Source organism: Erpetoichthys calabaricus, chromosome 1 (assembly GCF_900747795.2).
Source record: "Erpetoichthys calabaricus chromosome 1, fErpCal1.3, whole genome shotgun sequence".
NCBI classification, from domain to species: Eukaryota; Metazoa; Chordata; class Cladistia; order Polypteriformes; family Polypteridae; genus Erpetoichthys; species Erpetoichthys calabaricus.
This window is the reverse complement of record NC_041394.2, coordinates 246,209,020-246,234,066: the sequence shown is the minus strand read 5'-3', so window position 1 is coordinate 246,234,066 and position 25,047 is coordinate 246,209,020. Positions and strand designations below refer to the sequence as shown.

The 25,047-nt window shown below is 38.9% G+C and overlaps 1 protein-coding gene across 1 annotated transcript in view; it reads right to left on the bottom strand.

Moving 5' to 3' along the window:
• ccdc3a (coiled-coil domain containing 3a) overlaps positions 1 to 25,047 on the bottom strand; it is a 113,449-nt gene that overhangs the window by 50,437 nt on the left and 37,965 nt on the right. The window contains exon 2 of the mRNA XM_028813672.2: positions 15,194 to 15,368. Coding sequence (XP_028669505.1) covers positions 15,194 to 15,368 — 175 coding nt within the window. The remainder of the gene's footprint in view (positions 1 to 15,193; positions 15,369 to 25,047) is intronic.

The following is a 25,047-nucleotide window of genomic DNA, read 5'->3' as shown; positions in this document are numbered from 1 at the left end:
GTGTCTCATTCCAAATATATAAAGAGCCCTGCTAGGATTTTCTTCTGTCTAAGTTGAGCAAACCATGTGGTCAGGGCCTGACTTCATGTAAGGAGGCTCTTATCTGCTGCACACAGTGAAACTGTAGAAATGGCACTGCTCCTACTGAAGATGCTGAAAGACCCGCCGGGAAGAGACAGAAAATGCATCCTGCATTATGTCAGTCAGGGGACATGGGGGTCAAATGCCTCAGGCTAATGTTTAAGCTGTACTGGATGTTTGCTTTCGACCCTCAGTGGCAGAATATATCAGTCCTTCATCAGTCTGGCTTCCTTTGGTATAAACAAGCTCTGTCATGCTAAACTGGTGACGTTTGTGGCCTGGCTAGAGCACTTGGGACAATGGGCATTCAATCATAAAGGTGTGGGAAGGCTTGAGAATTTCAAGCACCATTATCCATGTGTGTCAAAATCAGACAATTAGACAGGACTTGCTGCCCAAGGCGTTAGCTAATTCTTTGAACAAAGACCAAGGTCGGGGGTTGCAGGTCTCACTAAGGCTTCCACTGTTCAAATTATCTGGTCATTCTTTGCAATGTTTCCACAATCATAATTTAATAAAGCTTTTGGTGGCATGCAGGTGTGATCCGTTATGTATGACACTGCATTTTTAACAAATTAATCCCAGTGCTGCACAAAGTGCTTGACAGGCTGGCAGGAATAAATTAAAAACTGCAGACGCTGCAGCCCTCGATGTCTGGAGCTGAGCTCAAGTCTTAGAGTTCACTGCCAAGAGCATTCATTAGGAAAAGGAATTCATTTCTTAAAGGCTGTCTGCTAAGGAAGTTTCCGGAAAACAAGATGTTCATTCATTCAATATAAGGCCTGTTTCACTAAGCTTCCAGATCTCGTGTATTAATTGATGGTAGCTAACTTGCTTTTTAATTTTGTAAATGTGTTGCGAATGCAACTGCTTGGCTATAGCAGAGCAAACAGTAAGCAGGCTTGAGCACAGGCCAGGGTGTGTCACACAGCCAGTGGGTAAATAAGACGGTGCTTGCAGTACACTCAGCGGAAAGGCAGCTTTGCTCAAGATGATGGGGATTTATGAAAACAAACAATGCCCTATTTAGGACAACAAATGCATTTTTTTTCTTTCTTTGCACTCACCATAAAAGGTAATAATTATGGACAGGTTGATAGTCAAAATGGTGACAGAATGGTTCAGCTGGGTTACTGTCCGAGTGCCATCTGCACATTTTGTCTTACCTCTGCATCTTGTTCTTAGTTTCTTTTTACTTCCTAAAGATACACAGGTTAGGTTTGCTGCTGACTCAAAACTGGCCAAGTGTGTATGGGGCTCTGTGATCTGTAGGGAAGTGCTGGCTCATCTTGGATTATTTCATGTCGTTGTGCTCTATAATGTGCCCCTCTAATGCAGTGTTTCTTAATCCAGGTCTGGGTGTGCACTGTGGTTGCTGGTTTTCATTCCAAGCAAAGCCTTAGTAAGACATTCCAGTCGCTTAGTGTAATCATTTGTTAATTAGATGACCAGTGAGTGTTATCATCTTTTGCTTGTTAAGATTTCTTTTTACCATGATACCAGTTCACAATTAACAAAGAAGCCACCACTTCAGTGATTTGACTGGTAGGCATCTTACTTTAAATCAGGTGCTTGAGTAAAGTAGAAAGAAAACGGATAAACGGTTGATCATTGAGTGTTACTGTAGCAGAAGGATGGCAGCCCATCTTATTTAATAGCACACTCCTTTACCAGCATTTCACTTCACAGTTGGGGGAGAAAAGATAACCTGAACCCAGAATGAGGTTGAAGAGCCAATGCTAGAAACGAAACAGTGGGTTTACAAAATGGATTGAATAGATTGATCTCTCCCAAATTGTTCAACCAGCAGAATGTGTCATGCTCAGCCAACATTTCTCTTCAGTTTTGTGCCAGCAGTGCAAAATGTATTTATGTGAAAGGAAGAGCAGATTGAAATGAGAAAAGCCACAGGTCAAGGTTTTTTTTTTTTTTTTAATGAGCGTTTCGAGGAGGAAGTGCTGCCCGATGACTAAAGAGATCAACTTAAAACATTTGCTTCAGATGCCACCCTGAGCGTGTCATTCAATCTGCTGGTGACTGAATAGGAATCTGAAGTGTGTGATTCATGGAAATGGCGTTCACCAAGTAATATAAACTAAAGGTCAGTCTATTGACTGGGGCATCAAGTTGACAGATAAGCTTTACATGGCCAGTGTTTCAATTTCATACAAGTAAACGTTCTGGGATATTACCGCCCAGTTTAACATCAAGTAAGGTAACCTTTTTCTTTTCACTTTTTTAATATGAATACAATGACACAGAAGACATGGGTTATAATGTTAAACCAGGCACTGCTCAGGCAAATAACCAACCCAAGTTTATTTTGGGTCACTGAGATGAAACACATCTCGATCGTGTTTGAGTTTGAACAAATGAGCACGGACTTGAATCTGATATACAACAAGAAAAGAATAAAGTAACAATAGGGCTTTTGAAATCCTGATAAACATAGCTTGTAGTTTCTGGCATTTACCGAGGACTTGCAGTCGGAACAACACAGGTGAACTGCTTTAGCTCACTACACCATTTGTCTTCAGGCCAAAATATACCGCAAACAGGCCGTTACTTGCTGGTCTCCACTTACAGTCAGCCATCAAGCTTTCATGAGGTTAATTATGGCACTGAAATCCAGAAGTACTATACAGGGAGTGACTGGCACCTACAATTAGTGCCAAAGCCCTAGCGGACATGCATTTTTATAAACAACAAACAGCAATGGTGGGTGCCAACAAAATGAAAGGTTAATTGTTTCAGTTTAGACAATTAAGAATGACTTTTTAATAAGCATTATAAATTCAGCAATACAGATAAAGAGCTTCTTTAAAATCAAACACAAACAAAACTTTACTATACATATCTTTAATAGTAAAGATATACATTTTGTGATTGCTTTTGCATTGCTGCCCCATTCTTGTAGGAAACTAAAATAAGAAACTGCGTTGTACACGCCGTGCATGGTATTCATATGTTCTCTTCATGTCAGTGCTGGTTTTTCACTTGTTGCAGTAGTTTAACACTTCCATGCCAAAGATGCAAATGTTAGGATAGCTGGCGCCTTGATGTGAGTGAGCGTGTGTGTAATGGATTGGCACTGCACCCTTGGTGTGGGTTTCACCTCATGTATCTTTCACTCTTTTTAAAGTGGCATTGCAATAAGCAGTTTCAGAAGATGAATTAATAAAACAGACTCATTCTTTTTCTAAAAAATTGTTATTGAATTAAATGAAATAGACTGCATGATGGTGCAGCAATTATTAATACTTATGCCTCATAGTTCCCAAGTGTCAAGTTTCGTACTCAAGAATTAATTAGAAAAAGGAGAGATGGATGGATGGATGAAATTTCTTGATTTCTAGAAAATGGATGATGCATGGTGTTGCATCCTTCCTTGTGACTGACGTCTCCATAACAGGTTCTAGCACCTGTGACATGGCATTAAGTGAATCTGATATAACCGGGCAATTGCCTCGAGTACAGAATCAAGCGTGAATTCAGTGAGAACATTACTTTGATTTGGCTTAAGGAAGAAAGCATAATACAGTCTGGTAGAAATAAATTCGCTAAAATGTGCTTCGCTGAGAAACAGAATTTGGACAAATGACAGGCTATCCTAACATCACTGGGCACAAAGCAAGAAATGGCTCTGGACAGGCCATTCCAACGAAGGGCCCTCTCATGCACCCACATTCACATTATCATACTTCAGATTTGGAATTTTGAATCAACCTAATAAGTACATCTCTGGGGAGGTGAGATGAAAGCTGGAGGAAAATCATCACATTCATGGTGAGAACATGCATATCCAACAGAAACAACAAATGGGTGCGGGATTTGAACACAGGACGTGCAAGATCTATGGGGCAACAGCACTACACACTGCACCAGAATATCTATCTATCTTATCTTATCCATCTGATATTACTGTACAGAGTTATATTTGTTATGTATAGAGGCAAAGTCTGAATAATACAGAGCGAAATATCAAGTATATCTTCATGGTGCTTGTTAACATTATTTTTTGTTTTGCTTTTTGAGTGATATTTTCTGCTGTGTTTTACAGTATATATTAATTCTTTCATTCTAATATAAATGGGTCAGTTTAAGTGACTGATTTGCACAAGGCCAGTTTAAAGTTGACAGTAAACCTAATCTTTTTGGGATGTGGAAGGAAACCAGAGTACCAAGGGAAACGGCAGTTAAGCACAGTGAGAACATACAGACTCCACACTCTGAGAATGTCTGGGTTTGAATTCAAGAGATACTGTATGAATGATGGATTGGCATTTCATATAAGATGTGTTTCTGCCTTGCATCTGCTGCTAAGACCGTCTCTACTACCCATCTAACCTGTCACTGGTAAAGCCTGTTCTGAAAATGGAGGATAGAAAAGGTGTTGGTGAGGTCATCAGGGGGTGATCACCTGTGATCTGTGTGATAATCCCATTACCCCAGTGCAGTGGCAGGAACGCTGTGCTGTGAAAATAGTACAATATTTCAAATGAGATGTAAAACTAAGGTCCTGACTCTACATGCTCTTAAAAGATCCCTGGGCATCTTCTAAAATGAAAAGGGTGTTTTTATCCGAAGTCCGCCTGGTCATTCTTTCCCCAATCATCCCCTGCCTCTAATTGCCTATCTCTATCACCTAATAGCTGATGGGTGGTAAGCATGCTAGTTCAGGAATGGCTGTCATCATATCATCCACATTGGTAGTTGTTAAAGTTGCTCCCTTACTGTGCATGAGTAGTAAGAAAAGTCTATATAAATGTAACTAACTAAGTTTAGAAAATACTACAAAATTTATAACAAAAATAAATAATGTATAAATTCAGGTCTGTTTTTTTAAACAAAGAGTTATCACACAGAGCAGTACTTTGGTAAGCCAGACATTATTCCTATAAGCACTTAGCGCAAAGTGCAGTAGTTCTTATTGCCAAGCACACAGGCAGTGTAAAGCTTCCAGTCAGCCCAAAAGCATGCTGAACAGAAATAAATTTAATAGAGCTGCCAGTAGAAATTAAGAGAAATTGTTCAGAAGGGACATGCAAACTGAAGTTGGTAGCAGATTACGCACCAATATAAGAAGGTACTAATTTTCCCCATGAACAATTATTACAGTAGGGAAAAGTCAGTAACAGCATACCACAGGCCTTTATAAGTTTGTCTGAAATCTGCATGCAAGAGACCTAGGAAACTAATAAACTGTAAAGGGGCTAAATGGCCTGACTTGGCTTCTTAAGATTTTTCCTTCTGCTCTATGGAAAATGCAGACAAACCTTTGGATCCTCCTGGCCAAACCTCATAAACTAAAGAAGAAGATTTAAATTTTTATGTTAAGGGTGACCTACAGCTGGACTCCAACTGGTCGATACAACAGGCTGCTGGACCTCCCACAAAGGACAGAGGCCAGGATAGGTGGTCCATTAAACCCCATGCTGGCTTAAGAGAAACACTTTGTAAATGTGAAAGCATCTGAAACTCTTGCCTGCTTTTAAGGCTATTATAACACACAAGCAGCCCATCAGAATTTTTACAGCACCTTTCATAATGAAAAGACAAATGTAACATTTTTCATTTGTAACATTTTCATTTTGCCTGATGTTTATAATTCTGTTTATGACATCAGAGATGCTTGTACATCACATTTACTTCATTGTTACTTTCTGGCATAGTGTGTATTAATACCTATCTTAAAGATGTGTATTTAACCATGTTTGTCTTTCTGATAATCCAAATTTTGAAAACCTGAAGGTTCCTAAAGCCCCTGTCTTGGTCTCATTGTCAGACTCCTGGTAAGTGCTGGTACTATGGTGACAAACAAAACGCTGAAATAAGATTAACATTTAAACTGAGGAATGACAAGTTGTATGAAATAACAAGGAGTTGCGAAATTGGCTCATTTCATGTTATATTGTATGTAAGAATTCAGTGGCATTGTGTCTGTAATAAAAGGAGGAATGTTAACAAAACTCTTGAGTATTGGATAAACTTTAAAAATGCCTGTGAATTCTGCTAAAGAAAAGAGATAATTGGAACTTGGCTCTAACTCGGAATTTAACTGAAATCTCGGACAAATCTTTCACTGCTCAAGCATTTGCCAATTAAATAGAAACATACCCAGTGCTTTGGTGCCTCTTATGAAACACAAATTCTCTGCCACTTCTGACCTCTACTTCCATTTTTTGAAAAAACTATTCCCAAGAACCCATCTGTGCAGACAAGGACACAAAGCCAGGTATTAAACTTGCACAAAATGTCTGTCGACTGCAGGGCAAACTTACACTGCATACCCTGTAATCATTGACAGCCAATCTTCCAAACAATCTATCAGTTTTTTTTAGTTTATGAGAGGAGAAAGGAGTTCAGATAGGCACATTCTTCCTTGTGTTCTCACTGCTACACTAGTGTTCCTGATATATCCAAAAAACACGTGTGTTAGGTTAAGTAGTAACTACACTGGCCCAGTGTGAGTAAGTGTTGTTGTGTGCTACATCCAAAGGCTTACAGTCTAGGCTTCTGCGTCCATGACCGTAAACTGGAAAAGTGGATTAGAAAATGGGTAGATGGTGAGTGTGTGTAAATATGTTCTGTGAATGACTGGTTCCCTGTCGAGGCTTAGTTCCTGTCCTGAGCACAATGCCACTGGGACACTATGGTTAGATACAGTAGGTCTGTAACTGGAATCAATGGACCATTGGATCCTTTATTGCCTCACCACTTCTCCAAATTAAACATTCCCTTACATGTAGCTATCAGGAGAGAACTTAGAACACTTGACTTAGAAAAGGTTAAACATGATGAGTGAGCAGATAAAAGAGTTAAGTTTCAGATTTTGTGGAAGGATAGGCCCCAGGACTTTGCAATAGAGCTTTCATTTCAGTAAAAGAGATGAAACAATTTGAACAGGCCAAGCGAGTCTGCACCTGCTACTCCTTGGGGAAGCCAGCATCGTAAAGACTGCATTTAATATACCCCATCCCTCACAATGTAGGTGGGTGAGGAGAGAGCTGCTAAAAAAGCTCTCCTGTTACGTATAAGCACACATCTACCAGCCAAGTCCAGACATTTATGAGACTCCTAAGATTTATTACACCAGCTGCTTCCTAGCTGAGGGATTTTTTTTTCAAGGCAATGTACATTCAATACATTTTTGAGAAAATGGTAATGTCATGAAAAAAATGATGCAGAATTCCCCAAGCTGCAGCTCCCAGTTTATATGTATTTTATTGAATTGTGCAGTGGCAAGTATGGAAAAATGAGGAAGCATTTATAACCTGCAGCACAGGGGTAGAAAGTAAAATGTCATACTTTGAAAATATTAGATATACTGAATTAAAATTTTCATTAAAAAGGTTTATACTGTAATTAGTCACCTTACAGAGAGTAATTCATCATCCATTGACCAATGATAAAATGGCAGGCAGGGAGATGTAAAGGCTAAAGTGCTGCACTGGACTGTAGTTTTAAATATCAACCCCTGGCTCATTGTTTTATTCTCAGTTACACTCTTATATGTTTAAAAAGTGAGCTCTCAAAAGCTTCTGAGTGGTGCTCATCATGAACAACACTATAAAAAATAGTTTTGTGCTTGCAATGGTATTGTTGGCATTGTAATTCTTAAAGGGTCTCAAGGACCCATGAGAGAGACACTGTAAAGGTGTGTCTTGTTATCGATTTCTTTAAAATACATTTTCTGAAGTCACTCAGCAAAGGGTTCGGTGTATACTGTATATACATGCTCGAATACAGTTCTGCACTAAATAAGAGGATTTTACTTGTGTGAAATGCTTTCTGTAAGCATTTCCCACCGCACCGATGCACAGTTACAAAGCAGCAGGCACACAGTAATACTTTGTCCTCCTCTCCTCCAGCAAGCTTTATCCTCCTCCCGAGATTTGTGGCAAATAGCTCCTCTTATACAAAACTGGGGAGCACTTCCGGGTGAGTTAGGAACGTAACAAAGTAGGGATCCCCAGTCCCTGCAGCACCCCTCGGCTGCACCCATGGAACCCAAATGGGCTGAGCCAAAGAACTCCAATTCCCATGATGCACTGCAGGAATCTCTTGGGGCTGTCACAACCTGGGGAGATAATGCAGGATGTCTCCCCCTATCCTTCCACACTTAGGGCATCCCGGCCTAGTAATGCTCCTGGCCATATATATAAATATACAGAGTGAAGGCTAGGGGGCACCACAGACACACCAGCATAGTCCCGGATTCAAAAAAAGGGTGTTTTTGTAAACACAAGCACAAAAATAAGATGTCTCTTCTCCTCTTTCATCTTCTCTCCTCTTTCTACCACACTGCTCTCCTCCAGTAGAGTGGTACTTTCCATCCTCCTAGCTCTGACCTGAGAGTACTTCTGGTGCAAGGGCTTTTGCCTGTTGGAAGCACTTCCGAGTCATACGTATCTCCCTGCAATGCCCTCTTGTGGCATCCAGGAACCCCAGCAGGGCTGCACAAATGAACGAATGGGAATGAACATCCCTTATAGCCACTTCTTCCCTTCCCTTAACTTTCATCCTGGCCAGGGAAGGTACAACCTCACTATAATATATATTATATATTTAAGACAGACAGACAGACAGACAGACAGACAGACAGACAGACAGACAGACAGACAGACAGACAGACAGACAGATAGATAGATAGATAGATAGATAGATAGATAGATAGATAGATAGATAGATAGATAGATAGATAGATAGATAGATAGATAGATAGATAAAGATTCATTGGGAAGTGCCTTCATTCTACTTGAGCCACTCTGACTAACACAAAGAGATCTACATATACATTTATAGACAAGATAAGGACTGACAGCTAGAAAGTAGTTAATTAGCCTATAAACTGTAAAACAAGATAGAAACATAAAAAAATCCATAATAAATAATTCCCTACACAATGTGGACTGTCAGAAGGGGCTTGTACGTGTGTGTGTGTGTGTGAAAGAGGGAGGTGATCAAGTATGTAAAATTAGCATTTAAGAGGCTCATTCTTCTGCTTAAATCCTTTGGCCTGCAAATTTGTCCGCGATAAGTCTTGTAAAATATACTACCTTGAACCAGCTCATGAAGCTGCAGAAAGAGACTAAAGATGGTGTTGTCTCTTACCCCAGGTTAGTGGAGAGAGGCAAAGCTACCAGTGTCAATGTGCAGGCAGTGAACGTGGCACAGGAAAGATTATTGGTGCTATATGGAAGACGCTATGGTAGACTGCAGTGGTAGCAGTGGCATTGGAGGTTGGAGAAGAATGTAGATGGCCTCCAGTAAAGCTTGTGCAAGTGAGCAAGGGGCAAAGACTGTATTTTTTAACATACTAGCCTACCAGCACCAGTGATGGCACAATTTCCAATGCCAATGCCTTTAAAAATTACACAAACTACAAACCTATCACCGTATTCTTTTGTCATACAATGCAGTCACGAATGGACAATATTATAATATAGCTCAACATTAGCATTTGTGTCCAATGGGCAAAGGGCTAAATCATAGTGAATATAATTAATCAAACTAATCCTCATAATGATGATGACTACTGCAAAAAGGAAGATTTGTAATTTCCAATACCTTTTAAATTGTATCACAAAAAAATCAACCAATTGTTCCCTAAAAAGGGCTCTAGCCTTCAGGCTCCAAGGTACGCAGGTTCATAGGGCCTGGGCCAGCAACCTGGGAACAGACTAACAGCATCATGCACAAAGAAAATTTCACATACACCAAAAAGATATATTTTTCTGCAAAAGAAATTGCATCTGATAAAAAATTATTATGATGACGAACTTTAGATTGCTATAAACATTTTAACAATATGCTAAACTATTGAGGGTATTTTGAAATTTCTATAAATTTTGCAGAACAAGGCTCCATCTGCTGTTAACACGGAGACACCTGAGCTTGTAACAAAAACAAACAAAACAAGATGTCACACTTTCTCACACCCATTAAAGTGTTTAAAGGGTTGTGTGGGATATACATTTACAATGTGCATACATCACTGATAGGGATTTCAATTACACGTTTAGCTCATGTAGGACATGCTTTACTGGGCGGTTGCTCTGGATTACAGAGTAGGATTCAGAAGCTCTCAATTTTAACACTATAAATCTTTCCAACCTGGGTCACTGGCAAAGCAAAGTAGTCTTCCATTGCTAGTAAAGGTTAACTTTCTACTTTTCTGACCTATTAAGTTGAAATACATCAAGGGTGAGTGGATCCTAAATTATATCTCAAGAGGATGGAAAGGATTTTCTCCATGTTGAGGCAGATTAGCCTTAGAAAGGGAGATACTGTATGTACCTGACCTAAATTGTGGATATCACAAGAGGGTACAATCCATGTTGATGTATTTTATGCCAAAGAATAATGTTGCACCAGTAACTGCCATAAATCACCTGCTGAAATCCAGTTACATATGTAGTCAATGCTCCATGAGTAAATTTTGCATATACTACAGAAAAAACTGCTGGAATTGATAAGTTCAAACAATATACTGTATGTCAGATGGGTGGTCTGTTTTACAGGCACAAGAAGGCCCTGAGATTAGAAAACATCAAAGATAATGCAATTTAAGAGGCACGTACAGGAAGAGAGTGAGAGACGCAGAGAGAGAGCAAAAGAAGTTTGGTATGGCAGTGTGGGTAGATATGGGCAAGCCATCCCCAGAGCTAGACTTGGCACCTAAAGTATATTGAATAGAAAGGGCTCAGTGAGGCTTCAGAAGTTGTTTTTTTATTTCTGCTTTGTAAGTGCTGTTATTACTGCTGTACATCTCTCTTTTATGCATTTTATTCAAAATAATTAGTACTTTTTTTTAACTTTGTCCTCCTTGGCAATGGAAAGCGCCAGAAAAAGGAAAAACTTCAAATGCATGAAACAAATTGCAGACCAGACCAAATACCATTATAGCAAAGAAATTAGGAAGATTTTTTCTGGTTGAATTATATTAGCTGATCGGAAAAACAGATCAAAACTACAGCATTATTATAACTCTAATATATTGTATAAAGCTAGTTGTGTGTGTGGGGGAGTGTTTGTCCAGTATTTTAATCCACACTATTGAACTTACCGCTGACACATTGTGCACAGCTTTCCCATTTGTACAGGGGAACATCATAGGCTATGTTTCATTCCAGAATTTATTGCTACTAGACAAAGACCTTAACCCTTTACAAATTCTTGTGATCAGTAAAAGCACAAAAAAATGAATTGCCAATTCTAACAAATGCCTCAGTTCATCTAACTTAACACTTTCAGCAATTCTATAGATCTATTTATTCTTTGCTTACCAATTTAGTATCATTAAATTAACCTTACAGATACTTCTTGGTCACATAGGAGGAGACAGAAGACAGGAGGGACTGGGAAAGACTGCATCAACACAGGGGAACCATATTAACTATACTGGTGTTTTTCTCATGTTTTTTCCACAAGGATTTGAGCAATGGGAGGATAAGTGAACATCAGCATGGCATGCAGTACTTCAGTAAAACTGATTTGTGTTTTCTATTAAATATAAAATAAATTAAGTAATTTTAATACATTCTTGTTTATTATGTCATTGTGTGCCGGAGAGAGGTGATGTGTTAGGTGTTGTTTGAATGTTTAAGTAACAATTTCACTGTAATCTATAGAAATGGCAATACTACTAACTACAGGTAGAAATTCTACAAATTTCATACAGACATTTGGAAATCCCATGAACTGAACCTAGTAGCTGGGAGGCCACTGTACTAATTACTGCCTCACCTTCTCATGCAACTCCTTATGTCCCACATCATAATACACTTCCTTCAAAAATTCTTCCCAGAAAATAATATTCACAGATTGCATTTAGAATACACAAGGCATTGAAATGGCTTAAAAATAGGCTTTACTGAAGAGCCAAAATGCGTACAGTAATTGACAGGGGTTGAATGCCAAGCCTACATGGAGTTTGCACTTTCTTTGCATTTTTGTCTAGACATATTAGATTAACTGGCAACACTAAATTGGCCCATACTGAATAAGTATAAGTCTTTACTGTGATGGACTGGCACCCAGTCAAGGAATGATCCCTGACTTGTGTCCAGTGCTCCAAGGATAAGCTGGGGTTCTCCCTGACACTCATTTGAAATTAGGCAAATCTACAAAGTGAACAGATGGATAGGATTTTTTAATAAATCCTCAAAAGCAATATTTAAAATGATTTAATTATTAAGGGCGGCACGGTGGCGCAGTGGGTAGCGCTGCTGCCTCGCAGTTAGGAGATCCGGGTTCGCTTCCCGGGTCCTCCCTGCGTGGAGTTTGCATGTTCTCCCCGTGTCTGCGTGGGTTTCCTCCGGGCGCTCCGGTTTCCTCCCACAGTCCAAAGACATGCAGGTTAGTTGCATTGGCAATTTTAAATTGTCCCTGGTGTGTGGGTGTGTGTGTGTGTGTGCCCTGTGGTGGGCTGGCACCCTGCCCAGGGTTTGTTTCCTGCCTTGCACCCTGTGTTGGCTGGGATTGGCTCCAGAAGACCCCCATGACCCAGTAGTTAGGATATAGTGGGTTGGATAATGGATGGATGGATTTAATTATTATGCTTGTTCAACTTTGTCACATTACTGCAGGCTTCAATTTTAGCACAGAAAGGGTGCCAGGTCAAGAAAAAAAGAACATAGTGTTTGAATCCCTTAAAGGTCCTGGTGCTAATATAGATAGATAGATAGATAGATAGATAGATAGATAGATAGATAGATAGATAGATAGATAGATAGATAGATAGATAGATAGATAGATAGATAGATAGATAGATAGATAGATAGATGGGTTTTTTTGTCCCCAGGGGGAAATTTGGCTTTTTACAAAAGTATTTTAAATAAATACATAAATAGATAAATTTAATAGATAAACAACACACCAAAATGACTAAATAGAAGAAAATTTGAAAAGAACGAAAACTTCTAACTTGACAGTCACAGTGAGGTGTTATGTAGCCTCCGTAGTGTTTGACACATTTCTACTGAATAATTTGTTGTCTGAAAGTCCTCAGTGTTAATGTGACAGAGAGAGGATGTGCAGCATTGTTCATACGGCACTCAGTGTTGTTTTAATTTTCTATTGTGCTACTACCTCCCAGGGTTCCAGAGTATGCCCCCTAACTAAAATAGCATTTTTTATTAGCTTGTTGATTTGGTGGGCCTCTCTTGAATTTGACCACAAGCAAATGCCTGTCTGCTCTGACTATCTCCTAATACATACACACTCAATTTAAGTGAGCAAATTTAGCTTGTTTCATGAAAAAATGAAAAATAAAGTTTACTGTCCACAATTGTGAAGCAGAAAAAGATCACAAAAACTGATGGCATCTTCTGTGTTTATAAGTGCCAAGTGCCATTATACCAAGAAATGTCTCCTGTGGTGTCAAACAAGTGCTCATGCACCTCACCACCAATACCTGGAAATATTTTTCTCATCATGCATGATAACATAAGTTATTATAGCCACAAAATCATTGAGAAACTGCCATCAATGAAACAAAATTGAAAACGAAGCAACAAATCGCAAGTTTACTTCAGCTGAAGCAGATGATTATATACTTTGTGTACAAGAGTATGTCATTCCAGTTGAGAAGCCATGTTATACACCAAGATTGAAATTTAAACACATATTAGTAAGCTATTCATGGAAAAAATATGCAATACAGATAACATTTTTGCAAGTATTGAAGTAGGTGAACAAATTGAAGAAATGTTCTTCAATCTGAATAATGTTACAAAAGTCTGTGTCTTCTTAAATGTATAAAACCATTTAAAAGGATAGGCATCGTTAAGTTCACATATCTCAAAATATGAGGTTTGCATAATGGGAGGAGGTTTGATTTTAAAGAAAATGCATATTAAGATGCAAATACAAAGGCAGGAAAACATTTATTGATTTACAGTATATATTGTACATACTGTAATGATACAAATAATCTTTAGACATGAATCTCATTAAGTTAGTAATATCTGCGTCTACCCCAGTAATGGATACAAAGCCAGTTATGAAAGAATTTACAATCAAACTATTTACTGATAAGCCTACTTTCCTCCCTGATCCTTATGTATAGTTGGTGATTTTTCTGTGATGGGGTACAATGAACTAAAGTAGAGTTATTAAGTTAATGAAATGAACAAAAACACAATAGCTATGGTGGATGAGCCATCTATAAACAAACTCATTGTTCTTATGGGTCAAAGTTTTGAGACAGATACCTTTAAAAATGCTGTAAACACCCCATTACATCTTAAAGCAGACAACAAATATTATATGACCCCTGTGATGGAGTTATTTTATTTGTCAGTAACATTGTGGCTTACTGAAAAACAAAGAGGAACCGAAAAATATAATCATTTTGAAGACAACCTGCTACGTAGCCTAGTATTACATTAGTAACTCCATGAAGATCCTAATGATGCTACTTTCAGCTACATCATTATGTGATTTATTTCATTTACACACAGGCCCCTAAATGACAACAGTCCCTAGCCAAAGAAATTGAGCCTATGCTGCACACATAAGGACAAGACCAGGAAGAAAAAGTATGGAGAAATAACTTAGGATGCAAACATTCCAAGACTGGGTTGAATGGGGAATTTATTGCTATTTTAAAGTTCACACTTTGGGAGCTGCCTGGAAGACCCAACACTTTAAGAGCTTTAACAGAGAAGCCCTCTTTCTCTATGTACTTCATTTATATTTACCCCCTTTGTTATGTAAGCTTGCATTTCAAGCAATTTATTTTTTAGAAAATTATGTTTTCCACTGTTAAAATGTACAGGAAACCCTACCCATAAGTAATTTCTCACTAAGTGAAGCTACAATAGCATAAATGTGAAAGATGTCTGTATCTCACCAGAATACTTAAAAGAAAAAAAATGACAAAATGTTTTCCCTTTTGTACCCCAAAGTTGATACTAACAATGTAGAAGCTAGTGTATAGGAAGATTCCTTGCAGTGGTCAGTTTTCATGCGTTCTATCGCCTGGGAATTCAAAACACAATATGGAAAACAATCCTACACTCTTTCTTGAAAACTTGTAGATGACATTCTGGAATGTTTTTGACAGAGAACTAGTGAACCACATCACATCATGCAAAAGGTTTCTTACCCGACTGTCTTCCTGGATCTCCCAGTCAGTGCTGAAAGGTTGAAGAAGCGGTGTTTGAGAACAATTGGAGAACTGAAACAGACTGGAAAAAGTTCTTCTGTTTTCTGGTGTGTCAGGAAAGATCGCATCTTGGAAGTTCACCCCATGAGGGAGTATGTTATAGTTCTCATCCATCCTATAAAAGACAGAAATGGTTTGGATTACACATTGATGATTAACAGATTAGAGAATCACTGTGAGATCTAGGAGACTTTCATCCACCCATCCATAATCTGCTTATTTGGTTCAGGGACACCAGGAGCTGGTGCCCACCGCTGTAGCATAACATTGTAAGTGGGTGACAGTCCTGGATGGGAGACTTGCCCATGTCAAAAATTTAGATATTTTTTTATTAATTTAATTGGTAACACTTTAATTTAGGTTTATTCATCTCTGCAATGTGATCTACTAACAGAATTTCACTTTGGAGTGGTCTCAGGTGGCTTAACTGAAGCATATGTTTCATTTGACATTACATATTTAGTATCAGATCTGTGTATCCTCACATTAACAAGTTATTTTACTATTATGTCAATATGCCACACTGCACAGAGATAAATAACCTGTCTACTCATGTTTTATAAGTGTTTTCTTTGTTACGATGAGTTAGATGAGTAAGAGATGCATTTTTGCAATTTTTACAGTACATAAACTAAAGTGCCAAGATTTAATTTTACATAAACCAGTAATCTAATTCTAATAATTTTAGTGAAAATTATAACAAGATCAATAATTCATATTGCGCTTTAATGATTTATTTTCTTTGGCATCTACAGTATAAAACAAGCTGTCCCACAGATGTGACATTCTCTACCAAACCACCCACCCTCTTCCTTGTTTTTGAGTAAACAAACAGGTGGCCACACTGATGACCACTTTCAGGAATGTGAAATGTTACAGTGTCATTAGAAATGATGAAGACAAGGCGTTGGACCCCAGAATTTCACAAGGAAAGGCTGTGCTAATTTTTATGTGGTATGCTTTATCTTATTAATCAAGAAAAGAAAAGGCAACACAAGTGATAACCGTGTATTCTTCATGGGGTAACATTTGCACTTGCTTGAGTTTTAAGTTGTTAGGAATTTAATTACATTCAACCCAAGAAAGAACAAACTGTAGTAAAGGACCTCAGTGTTTATTCTACTAGGAAGCATTGATGAATTTGTATTGCATTTGATTGGCAATAAAGTATAGAAATTAACACAAAAAATATAATTTGTCTATAGAAACAGGACTTTAAATAATAAAGAATAACTGAAAATGAACTTTGTTGCTCACTGGCCCTTTGTTTGCAGCCTGCTGCTCATACCTAGGGTCTAACGGTGTTATATTTTCAGAAGATAATTCACTGTTATACTGTGTGATATATGGCCGGCCGTTCATCCCGGCCAATACCCCCAGGCCGCCAGGTGGAACCCTCCCTGCAGCATGGAGGTGCCCCAAATGCCAGCAGGGAATTATGGACATTGGAGTTTTCCTTTACAGCCCTGCTGCATACTACGGGGGCCGCTAGAAGGCGCTGCAGGGAGGAGCAGTGACTATTTGCCCTACGCCCTGGAAGTACGTCCGAGTCACATGGACAAGTGGAATGACGTACTTCCGGGATGAAGAAGAGGATTTTTATCTGACCCGGAAGTGATAGGAGATCACATGGACTGAGGGATTGGAAACACTTCCGGGTCAGGGAATATAAAAGGACTATGGGAAATCCCAGACAATGAGCTGAGTTGGGAGGCAGGGTGGCTAAGCGTCTGGGAGTGGAGGATTGTATATTTGAATATTGTTTATTGGAGATTTGTGGAGTGGAGGGTGCTTTGTGCACATTTTTATTATAATAAATTCAATATTTGGACTTTTACCTGGTGTCTGCCGTGGTGTCCGAAGGTTCAAGGGAGCGAGAGCGTCCCTATCTGTCACAACTGTTAAGGTCTGAAATGGCTTGCAGAAATCCCCATGGTGTGTTGTTCTAACAGTGGAAGAGAAATCTTTGCTTATTTAGGAGTTAGGCAAAATGGAGGCTTTCATTTAATTTTAATTAAGCAACATGAATTAAAATAGAGGTCAAGGAAGTTTTATGTAACAGTAATTAATTAAAATAATTAAACATGAGGGGATTATTTAATTTTAGTATTTCTAATAATGATAAAAGGCAAGAAAACCTTTTTTTTTAATTCTGCATCAAATTATTCCTAAACATTTGGTGAAAAAGTAAAACTAATAGTCCTGTATTGCGTATGTTTCCCTCTAAAGACTCCGTTCACTCCTTCCATTATCCAACCCACTATATCCTAACTACAGGGTCACGGGGGTCTGCTGGAGCCAATCCCAGCCAACACAGGGCACAAGGCAGGAAACAAACCCCAGGGCGCCAGCCCACCTCAGTCCGTTCACTCCTCTCATCTTAAAATTTTCAAACCACTGAAACCTGTAAATTTCAGCTGCCAAATTAGTGAATTTCTGCTCACGTAATGCTTTTTCTGCTATTAAGGCAAATCTTTGTTTCCAATAATTCAGTCATATTTATGGTTACATTCCCAGTAATATCAGCTGCTCTGGATCAGACAACAGTTCGTTACAACACAAAGATGCTCATAATGGCCACATTTCAAAATTAGTAATTGAAAGACTGCAGATTCCACCAAGAAGTGATAGGGAATGAAACCCAGGTCTCCGAAGAAGCAGAGCTAACCACTGATCTACACATTCATTCATTTATCAATCCATTTTCTCTAAAAGCTCTGTGAGGATAAGCCTCTTGAGACAAACTTATCTTATATTATCCACCATCCATCTTTCTAACCTTCTTATTCAGAGCAGAGTCATGGGATTGCTGCAGCTAAACCAAGCAAGCAACAGGCACGAGCCAAGAACTATCCATGAATGGAGTACCAGGCCACTGCAAGGTGAACACACACAAACACACTCGAGACAATTTAGTAATACCAATTCACCTAAACTGCATATCTTTATTAAATTATTTTTTTCAATTCACCTAAACTGCATATCTTTATTAAATTAATTTTTTCAGGCATTCTCCTACCATTATACAATTAAGTCAATAACTACATTTAGATGGGCACCACTTCTCCTCTTGTGCTGTGTAACCTGTTATTGCCAATAATTTATAAAATATGTCTGAATATAAAACTGGAGTGCAACTGAACAGTATGCGTCCCATCTCATCTGTCCACTGAACATGCTCTCTGGGATTTCTGAATGCAATTCATTTTGTGAATTCACAACTTCATGGTGACACTATAACAGCTTTACTTGAAAACATCACAAAAGCTTCTCATTCTTTTCAAATGTAAAATCTGTAAAATGTTTGATTGTTTTAGCAGAGATCTTTCAAATGAGAACTAAATTAGAAATAATATACAAACATGGTCCCCTTGCTCAGCTTATCCCCAGGTTTCATAAAACTGAGCAGCTGGAAACTATGAATTCTAATTTATTCGTACACATTTCAATTTGATGTAAGCACAAAATATTGCTTTTCCACTCTCTGAGGTATTAAACATTTCAGAGAACCAAATTTTGCCCCCAATCAATAAGAAGCCTAAACATATTATTATAATTGATTTTCCACTTCATGCAACTCAAGGGTGCTGTACACAAATGAGAATAAAAAGAAATGTGAGATAATTATATAAAATGTTGACACATGGAGGCTTCAAATCCCAACACTATTGTTCATTGGAAAAGAGCACAGATGTTCAGATGCAGAAACTTATAGCCAACTGACAGCTGACCTCCTCTTTACTCACAGTGAGAAACAAACAGAGGATGTTAGGCGGCTTCTACATGTTCTTGTTGATTCAGCAATCTGTTGCCTTACTAAAATATAGGAAGACACACATGGATAGCCCCACTTACATTACATAATTCAGTTCAATTCATTTTTATTTCAAACACTTCAAGTCACAAGCTCAGATCATGGTCGACAATGATAAATATATTTCTATAACCTGTCAAAGCTGTCTATGCCAATATTGAGTTGCAAGAGCTAAAGTCCATCTTGACCGAATTGGGTTTACCAAAACAGTTTAGAGTAGCCAAACATGCTAAGCTGAGTATTTTTGTAACACAGAATAACCGCGAGGGAACAGGTACCCTTACCTAGCTCAGAGGCCCAGGTAATGGAAGGCCTGGAAAGACAATAATGTTTGGATACTTTATCCCCTGGCACACTAGATAGCAGCATCTCTGGGTAAGGGATACCAGTGTGCATGATGGGATTTATAGTCCAGGGGGAGCTGGCAGCAATAGTATTCCCTACTTTCAGGGGCTTCTATTTGACCTGGAAGGGCTTCCGGGTCATAGAAAAACAGAGCTATTTCACCTCATCCAAGCATGATGGAGTCAGGAAGCAGAGGAAAACACTTGCTTGGAAGAAGAGGAGTAGGAAAAAATCTTTATTGTGTGGTGTGTTATGCATCACAGAGGATTCTAGGGCCTGTAAAGGTACTAGAAAGAATAAATTCAGGGTTTGGGACTCAATGACACCCCCTGTCTTTCACAAATTATTATATATATATATATATATATATATATATATATATATATATACACATACATACATACACTGTGATGAGCGGCCATGACCATTACCCGTTGGATGGAAAGACCAGGGGAGAGAGCATCTACCTCCTCTGGGGACACTGGAGGGCAGACGTCCTGGGCAACTGTGGCACCATGGATTCCCGCAGGGCATGCTGGGAGTTGGAGTGTGGCACAGCCCTGTTGGGTTCCGTGGGGGCTGCCGGGGGGGCTGCAGAGCCTTAAATGGGGCTTTCACCACACCTAAGGGGGGGATTCCAGATCTGATTAATGAGGCACCTGGAACACTCCCAAGGTCTGCTTGAAAGAAGCTACCTCACTCCATTCGGAGAGCCAGAGTCAGGAGGAGGTGAACGAAGCTTGCTGGGAGAGGAGTGGAGGTGGAGAAAGAGAGAAGAAAAGGACTGTGCTTTGGTGCTTTTGCTTATTTGTATTGTGTTGCTGTGGGGACTGAGGAAAAGCGCTTCCACATGGAAATAAAGTGTGCTGCGAGTTGCACTTGTGTTTCTGCCTGTCTGTGTCGGGTTAGGGCAGTTGTATAGATAGATAGATAGATAGATAGATAGATAGATAGATAGATAGATAGATAGATAGATAGATAGATAGATAGATAGATAGATAGATAGATAGATAGATAGATAGTCATTAATGTGCAAGCTTTTTAACTATCTTCCTAAATCTTCAAAAACTAATCATACGAGTAAATTGTAAAGCCTGAACATTAAAGCCCAGCTTCCAAAGGAGAGGAGAAAAACAAAACTTACATCTACAAATATTGTAAAGAAAATAAATGTCAGAGGCACACTGTCACTTAGACAACTGCAGCTAAGACATGTCAGACTTATCTCACTCTGCCCATTGGGTCTCCCGTCCTCCACTGTTTATTTTAATGCAAGCTAATTTTTTGCTGATTTTAAAAGAACACAGCAGAAGTCAAATATTGGATCTATCGCTAATTATGACATAAGAATTCTTTGGACACTTTTCAAGTTCAGAAGAGGTAACCTGATTGGAAATCCCTGAGCCTGTCTGTACTGAGACTACATAGCAGTCCTCTGGACATCCCACACTCAATATATGGTCCCTCCTTGCTGCCCCTTACTTGTCTGCCTGCTGCTATCATACTTAATCACTCACTCAGGCTTCTCTCTCTCTCTCTCTCTTTCTCTTTCTCTCTCTCATAGTTTCTTTGTGCCTCTTTTGACATTTCTAGGGTAGAGTTGCCACCAGAGTTGTGCCCTGGACCTAATTAATCATGATTAGTCAGCACAAAAATAAATGGGACATTTTAAAAATAAGGAGAGGCCACATGCGGTGGTAACATTCCAAATGTTTACAATGTTTACACAGAGATTTAACAAAGACAACTGCAAGTGACATTTTCTTCAGCAACACCTGTAGTCTAAAGTCAGAAAAAATGCAAATCCAACAGGCGAAAGGCTATAATAGAAATGCTTGCTGCACTGTAGAGAAAATAATATTTAGACAGAGATCTTCAGCATTTGTTAAAATGGAAAGCTGAAATTGGCATAGAATAATACATCATGATGGTATATATGTTTTGTATGAAGTTTCAAATTGCACTCCAGCTAATCCATGATTCACTAGAGGACAATTCCATATCAAGCTGCTCAGTGCAGAAATCCAATGATGTACTGCATATAAATTACAGCCCAAAAGGATGCTGAATAACACAGCATGGCAATATGTGAATCTTTCCCACTAGGACAGTAATTAGATTATCTTTTTAAGCAGACCTAGTGATCCTTGACATGGTAAATTAGCATTATTTCTTATCTTACAACGTGTTTTGTAAAAAAAAATTGTGGTTCTTTGCTATTTGCTGTTTATTCATGTGAAGGGATTGTTCAGACAAGAGCATGCTCGAAGCTAGACCACCAAAAGAAAGGCAATGGCTGGGTAAGGTGTTCCCCAAAGCCAGCAAGGCTATGAGTTTGCCACTTCAGCTGCAGTGTAAGAGCACAGCTTTTTCTAAGGACCTCTTGTGTAGTGTGTGACTCAGAAGGACCCTTATGCAGAACACTTGAATAACAAGAGATGCAGTGGGGTTGGTCAACTGAGCAGTAGGCATAGATTTCAGATCCTGTTCTAAAAAACAGGGTGAGGCCACAGAGGGAATGCCTCAAATTTTAAAACATATTGCCAAAAATTAAAGCTTTTGCAAATGTGCTGCTCCGAAGAACAGACTACCTTAAACACTCATCCCTATAAGGTCAAGAGAATTCCCTGGATGCCCAAAACAACACAAGCTAATAAATGGAGTTCTAGCCTAGTGGTCCTGCAATAAAACTAGGGCAGCACCCAATCCCAGAATTGTGTTCAGAGCTTGACCAAATTGACCTAGGCAAGGGGTTTTAAGTAGTCCTACTACTGAGGACAGTCTAGCGTCTAGTCAAGAAAACTGGTTGGGATGAAGACAAGTGGAAGAGGATAGGGCTGTGAAAAAGACAGTGAAAGATTGATGGTGAAACAACCAAGTGTTTGGTTGTACTTTAAACGTACATAAGCCACCAAATCTCCTGATTTTCTATTGCTGTTTATTTAGTATTTTCCTGTTCACTAATCATTTTATTTGTTTATTTATTTATTTTAGTTCTTTTTTATGTTCACTTAGTTTTTCTTGTTGTCTATACATTGAGCCGAAAGGGATACAGCTTCAGCTGAAGAGACACATTTAACCCTATAACAGAACTTTTAAATCTTAACATTGTCACTGATGCATTAGCTAGCTAACTCATGCTGTTTGCCTCCCTTTTTGTTCTTCTCCATTTTTGTAGGTTTTTTAGAACATTCCGATATTAGAAACATTTAGATGAGAACAGGCCATTTAGCCAAACAAAGCTCAACAGACCTTTCCAATTAATTCCTCCAAAATAATATTAAGTTGAGTTTTAAAGGTCCCTTAAATCCCATGTGTCTATGGTTCTCTGGGTGAAGAAAAATGTTCTAATGTTTGAGTGAAATTTATCCTTAACAAGTTTCCAACTGTGTCCTTGTGTTCTTGCTGAACCTTTTCATCTGTCCTCTTAACACATTCCCTGATTCTCTGGAATTAGCCGAGTCGCTCTTTTCTGGAATTTTTCTAGTGCTGCTATGTCCTTTTGGTAGCCTGTAGACCAAAACTGTACACAGTACTCAATTTGAGGCCTCACCAGTGCGTTATAAAGGTTGAGCATAACCTCCTTCGACTTGTACTCCACACATCGTGTTATATAACCTAACATTCTGTTAGCCTTCTTAATGGCTTCTGAACAGTGTCTGCAAGTGTTAAGTGTCAAGTCCATTATGACTCCTAAATCCTTCTCCTAAGCCGTACTCTTGATTTTCAGACCTCCCATTGTGCATTCAGACTTAAAATTTTTACTGCCAACATGTGATATTTTACATTTACCTACATTAAATTTCATCTACGGCAAATCTGCCCAAGCCTGTTATGCTATCCAAGTCCTTCTGTAATGATATAACGGATTCCAAATTATCTGCCAATCCACCTAGCTTGGTATCATCTGCAAAATTAACCAGTTTGTTACTTATATTCCTATCTAAATCATTTATATATATTAAAAATAGCAGCGGCCCTAGCACTGACCTCTGTGGAACACCACTCTTAACATCGGCCAATTCTGCAGAGGTTCCTCGCACCATCACCCTCTGCTCCCTGTGTCTGAGACAATTCTACACCCATCTAAAAACATCACCCTGAACTCCCACTTCTTTTAGTTTGATGTCCAACCTCTCATGTGGCACCTTATCAAATGCTTTCTGAAAGTCAAGATAAATAATATCATATGCAGCACTCTGATCTTATCTTTTTGTTGCTTCCTCATAGAATTCCACATACAGTAATCCCTCCTCCATCGCGGGAGTTGCGTTCCAGAGCCACCCGCAAAATAAGAAAATCCGTGAAGTAGAAACCATATGTTTATATGGTTATTTTTATATTGTCATGCTTGGGTCACAGATTTGCGCAGAAACACAGGAGGTTGTAGAGAGACAGGAACGTTATTCAAACACTGCAAACAAACATTTGTCTCTTTTTCAAAAGTTTAAACTGTGCTCCATGACAAGACAGAGATGACAGTTCCGTCTCACAATTAAAAGAATGCAAACATATCTTCCTCTTCAAAGGAGTGCGCATCAGGAGCACAGACTGTCAGAAAGACTGAGGAAAGCAAACAAATCAATAGGGCTGTTTGGCTTTTAAGTATGCGAAGCACCGCCGGTACAAAGCTGTTGAAGGCGGCAGCTCACACCCCCTCCGTCAGGAGCAGGGAGAGAGAGAGAGAGAGAGACAGAGAAAAACAAACAGTCAAAAATCAATACGTGCCCTTCGAGCTTTTAAGTATGCGAAGCACCGTGCAGCATGTAGCTTCAGGAAGCAGCTGCACAGAAGATAGCAACGTGAAGATAATCTTTCAGCATTTTTAGACGAGCGTCCGTATCGTCTAGGTATGCAAACAGCCCCCCTGCTCACACCCCCTACGTCAGGATCAGAGAAAGTCAGCACAAGAGAGAGAGAGAGAAAAGTAAGTTGGGTAGCTTCTCAGCCATCTGCCAATAGCGTCCCTTGTATGAAATCAACTGTGCAAACCAACTGAGGAAGCATGTAACAGAAATTAAAAGACCCATTGTCCTCAGAAATCCGCAAACCAGCAAAAAATCCACGATATATATTTAAATATGCTTACATATAAAATCCGCGATAGAGTGAAACCGCGAAAGGCGAAGCGCGATATAGCGAGGGATTACTGTAGTAGCAAAACAAGACCTCCTTAATCAGAACCCCTGCTGACTGTTCAGTAAAACTCCTGTTCTTGTCAAGTGTTTTGTTGATTTGTTAATTGTTTCTTTTGGATTTCAGGTTTTTGATTATTTTGCTCTGTTTCCTGGTTTTGATTTTTTAAGTTAAGGATTTGGTTTGTTACATTTGTTGTTTTGAATTTTTGTATATATTTTTTGAGTTTTTCTTGCTTTGAACTTTGTTTTTGATTTAGTGAAATAGTGAGGTGTTATATAGGCAAATTTGTTTTTTTGTCAGAGGCATATCAAATGTTAAACAACACTGATTTAGAAAACCTCTGCATTTAGTATAAGGGTTTTGGGGTCTTCCACTATCTTAAATTAACTCTTGGCTGATGTACTGTGCCTTGTTGACCTACATGCTACTGCAGTTTACTTAATTCATTAACTATCTGTTGGAAGGAAGCAGTGAGATCGCTGACTTGCTTACAAAA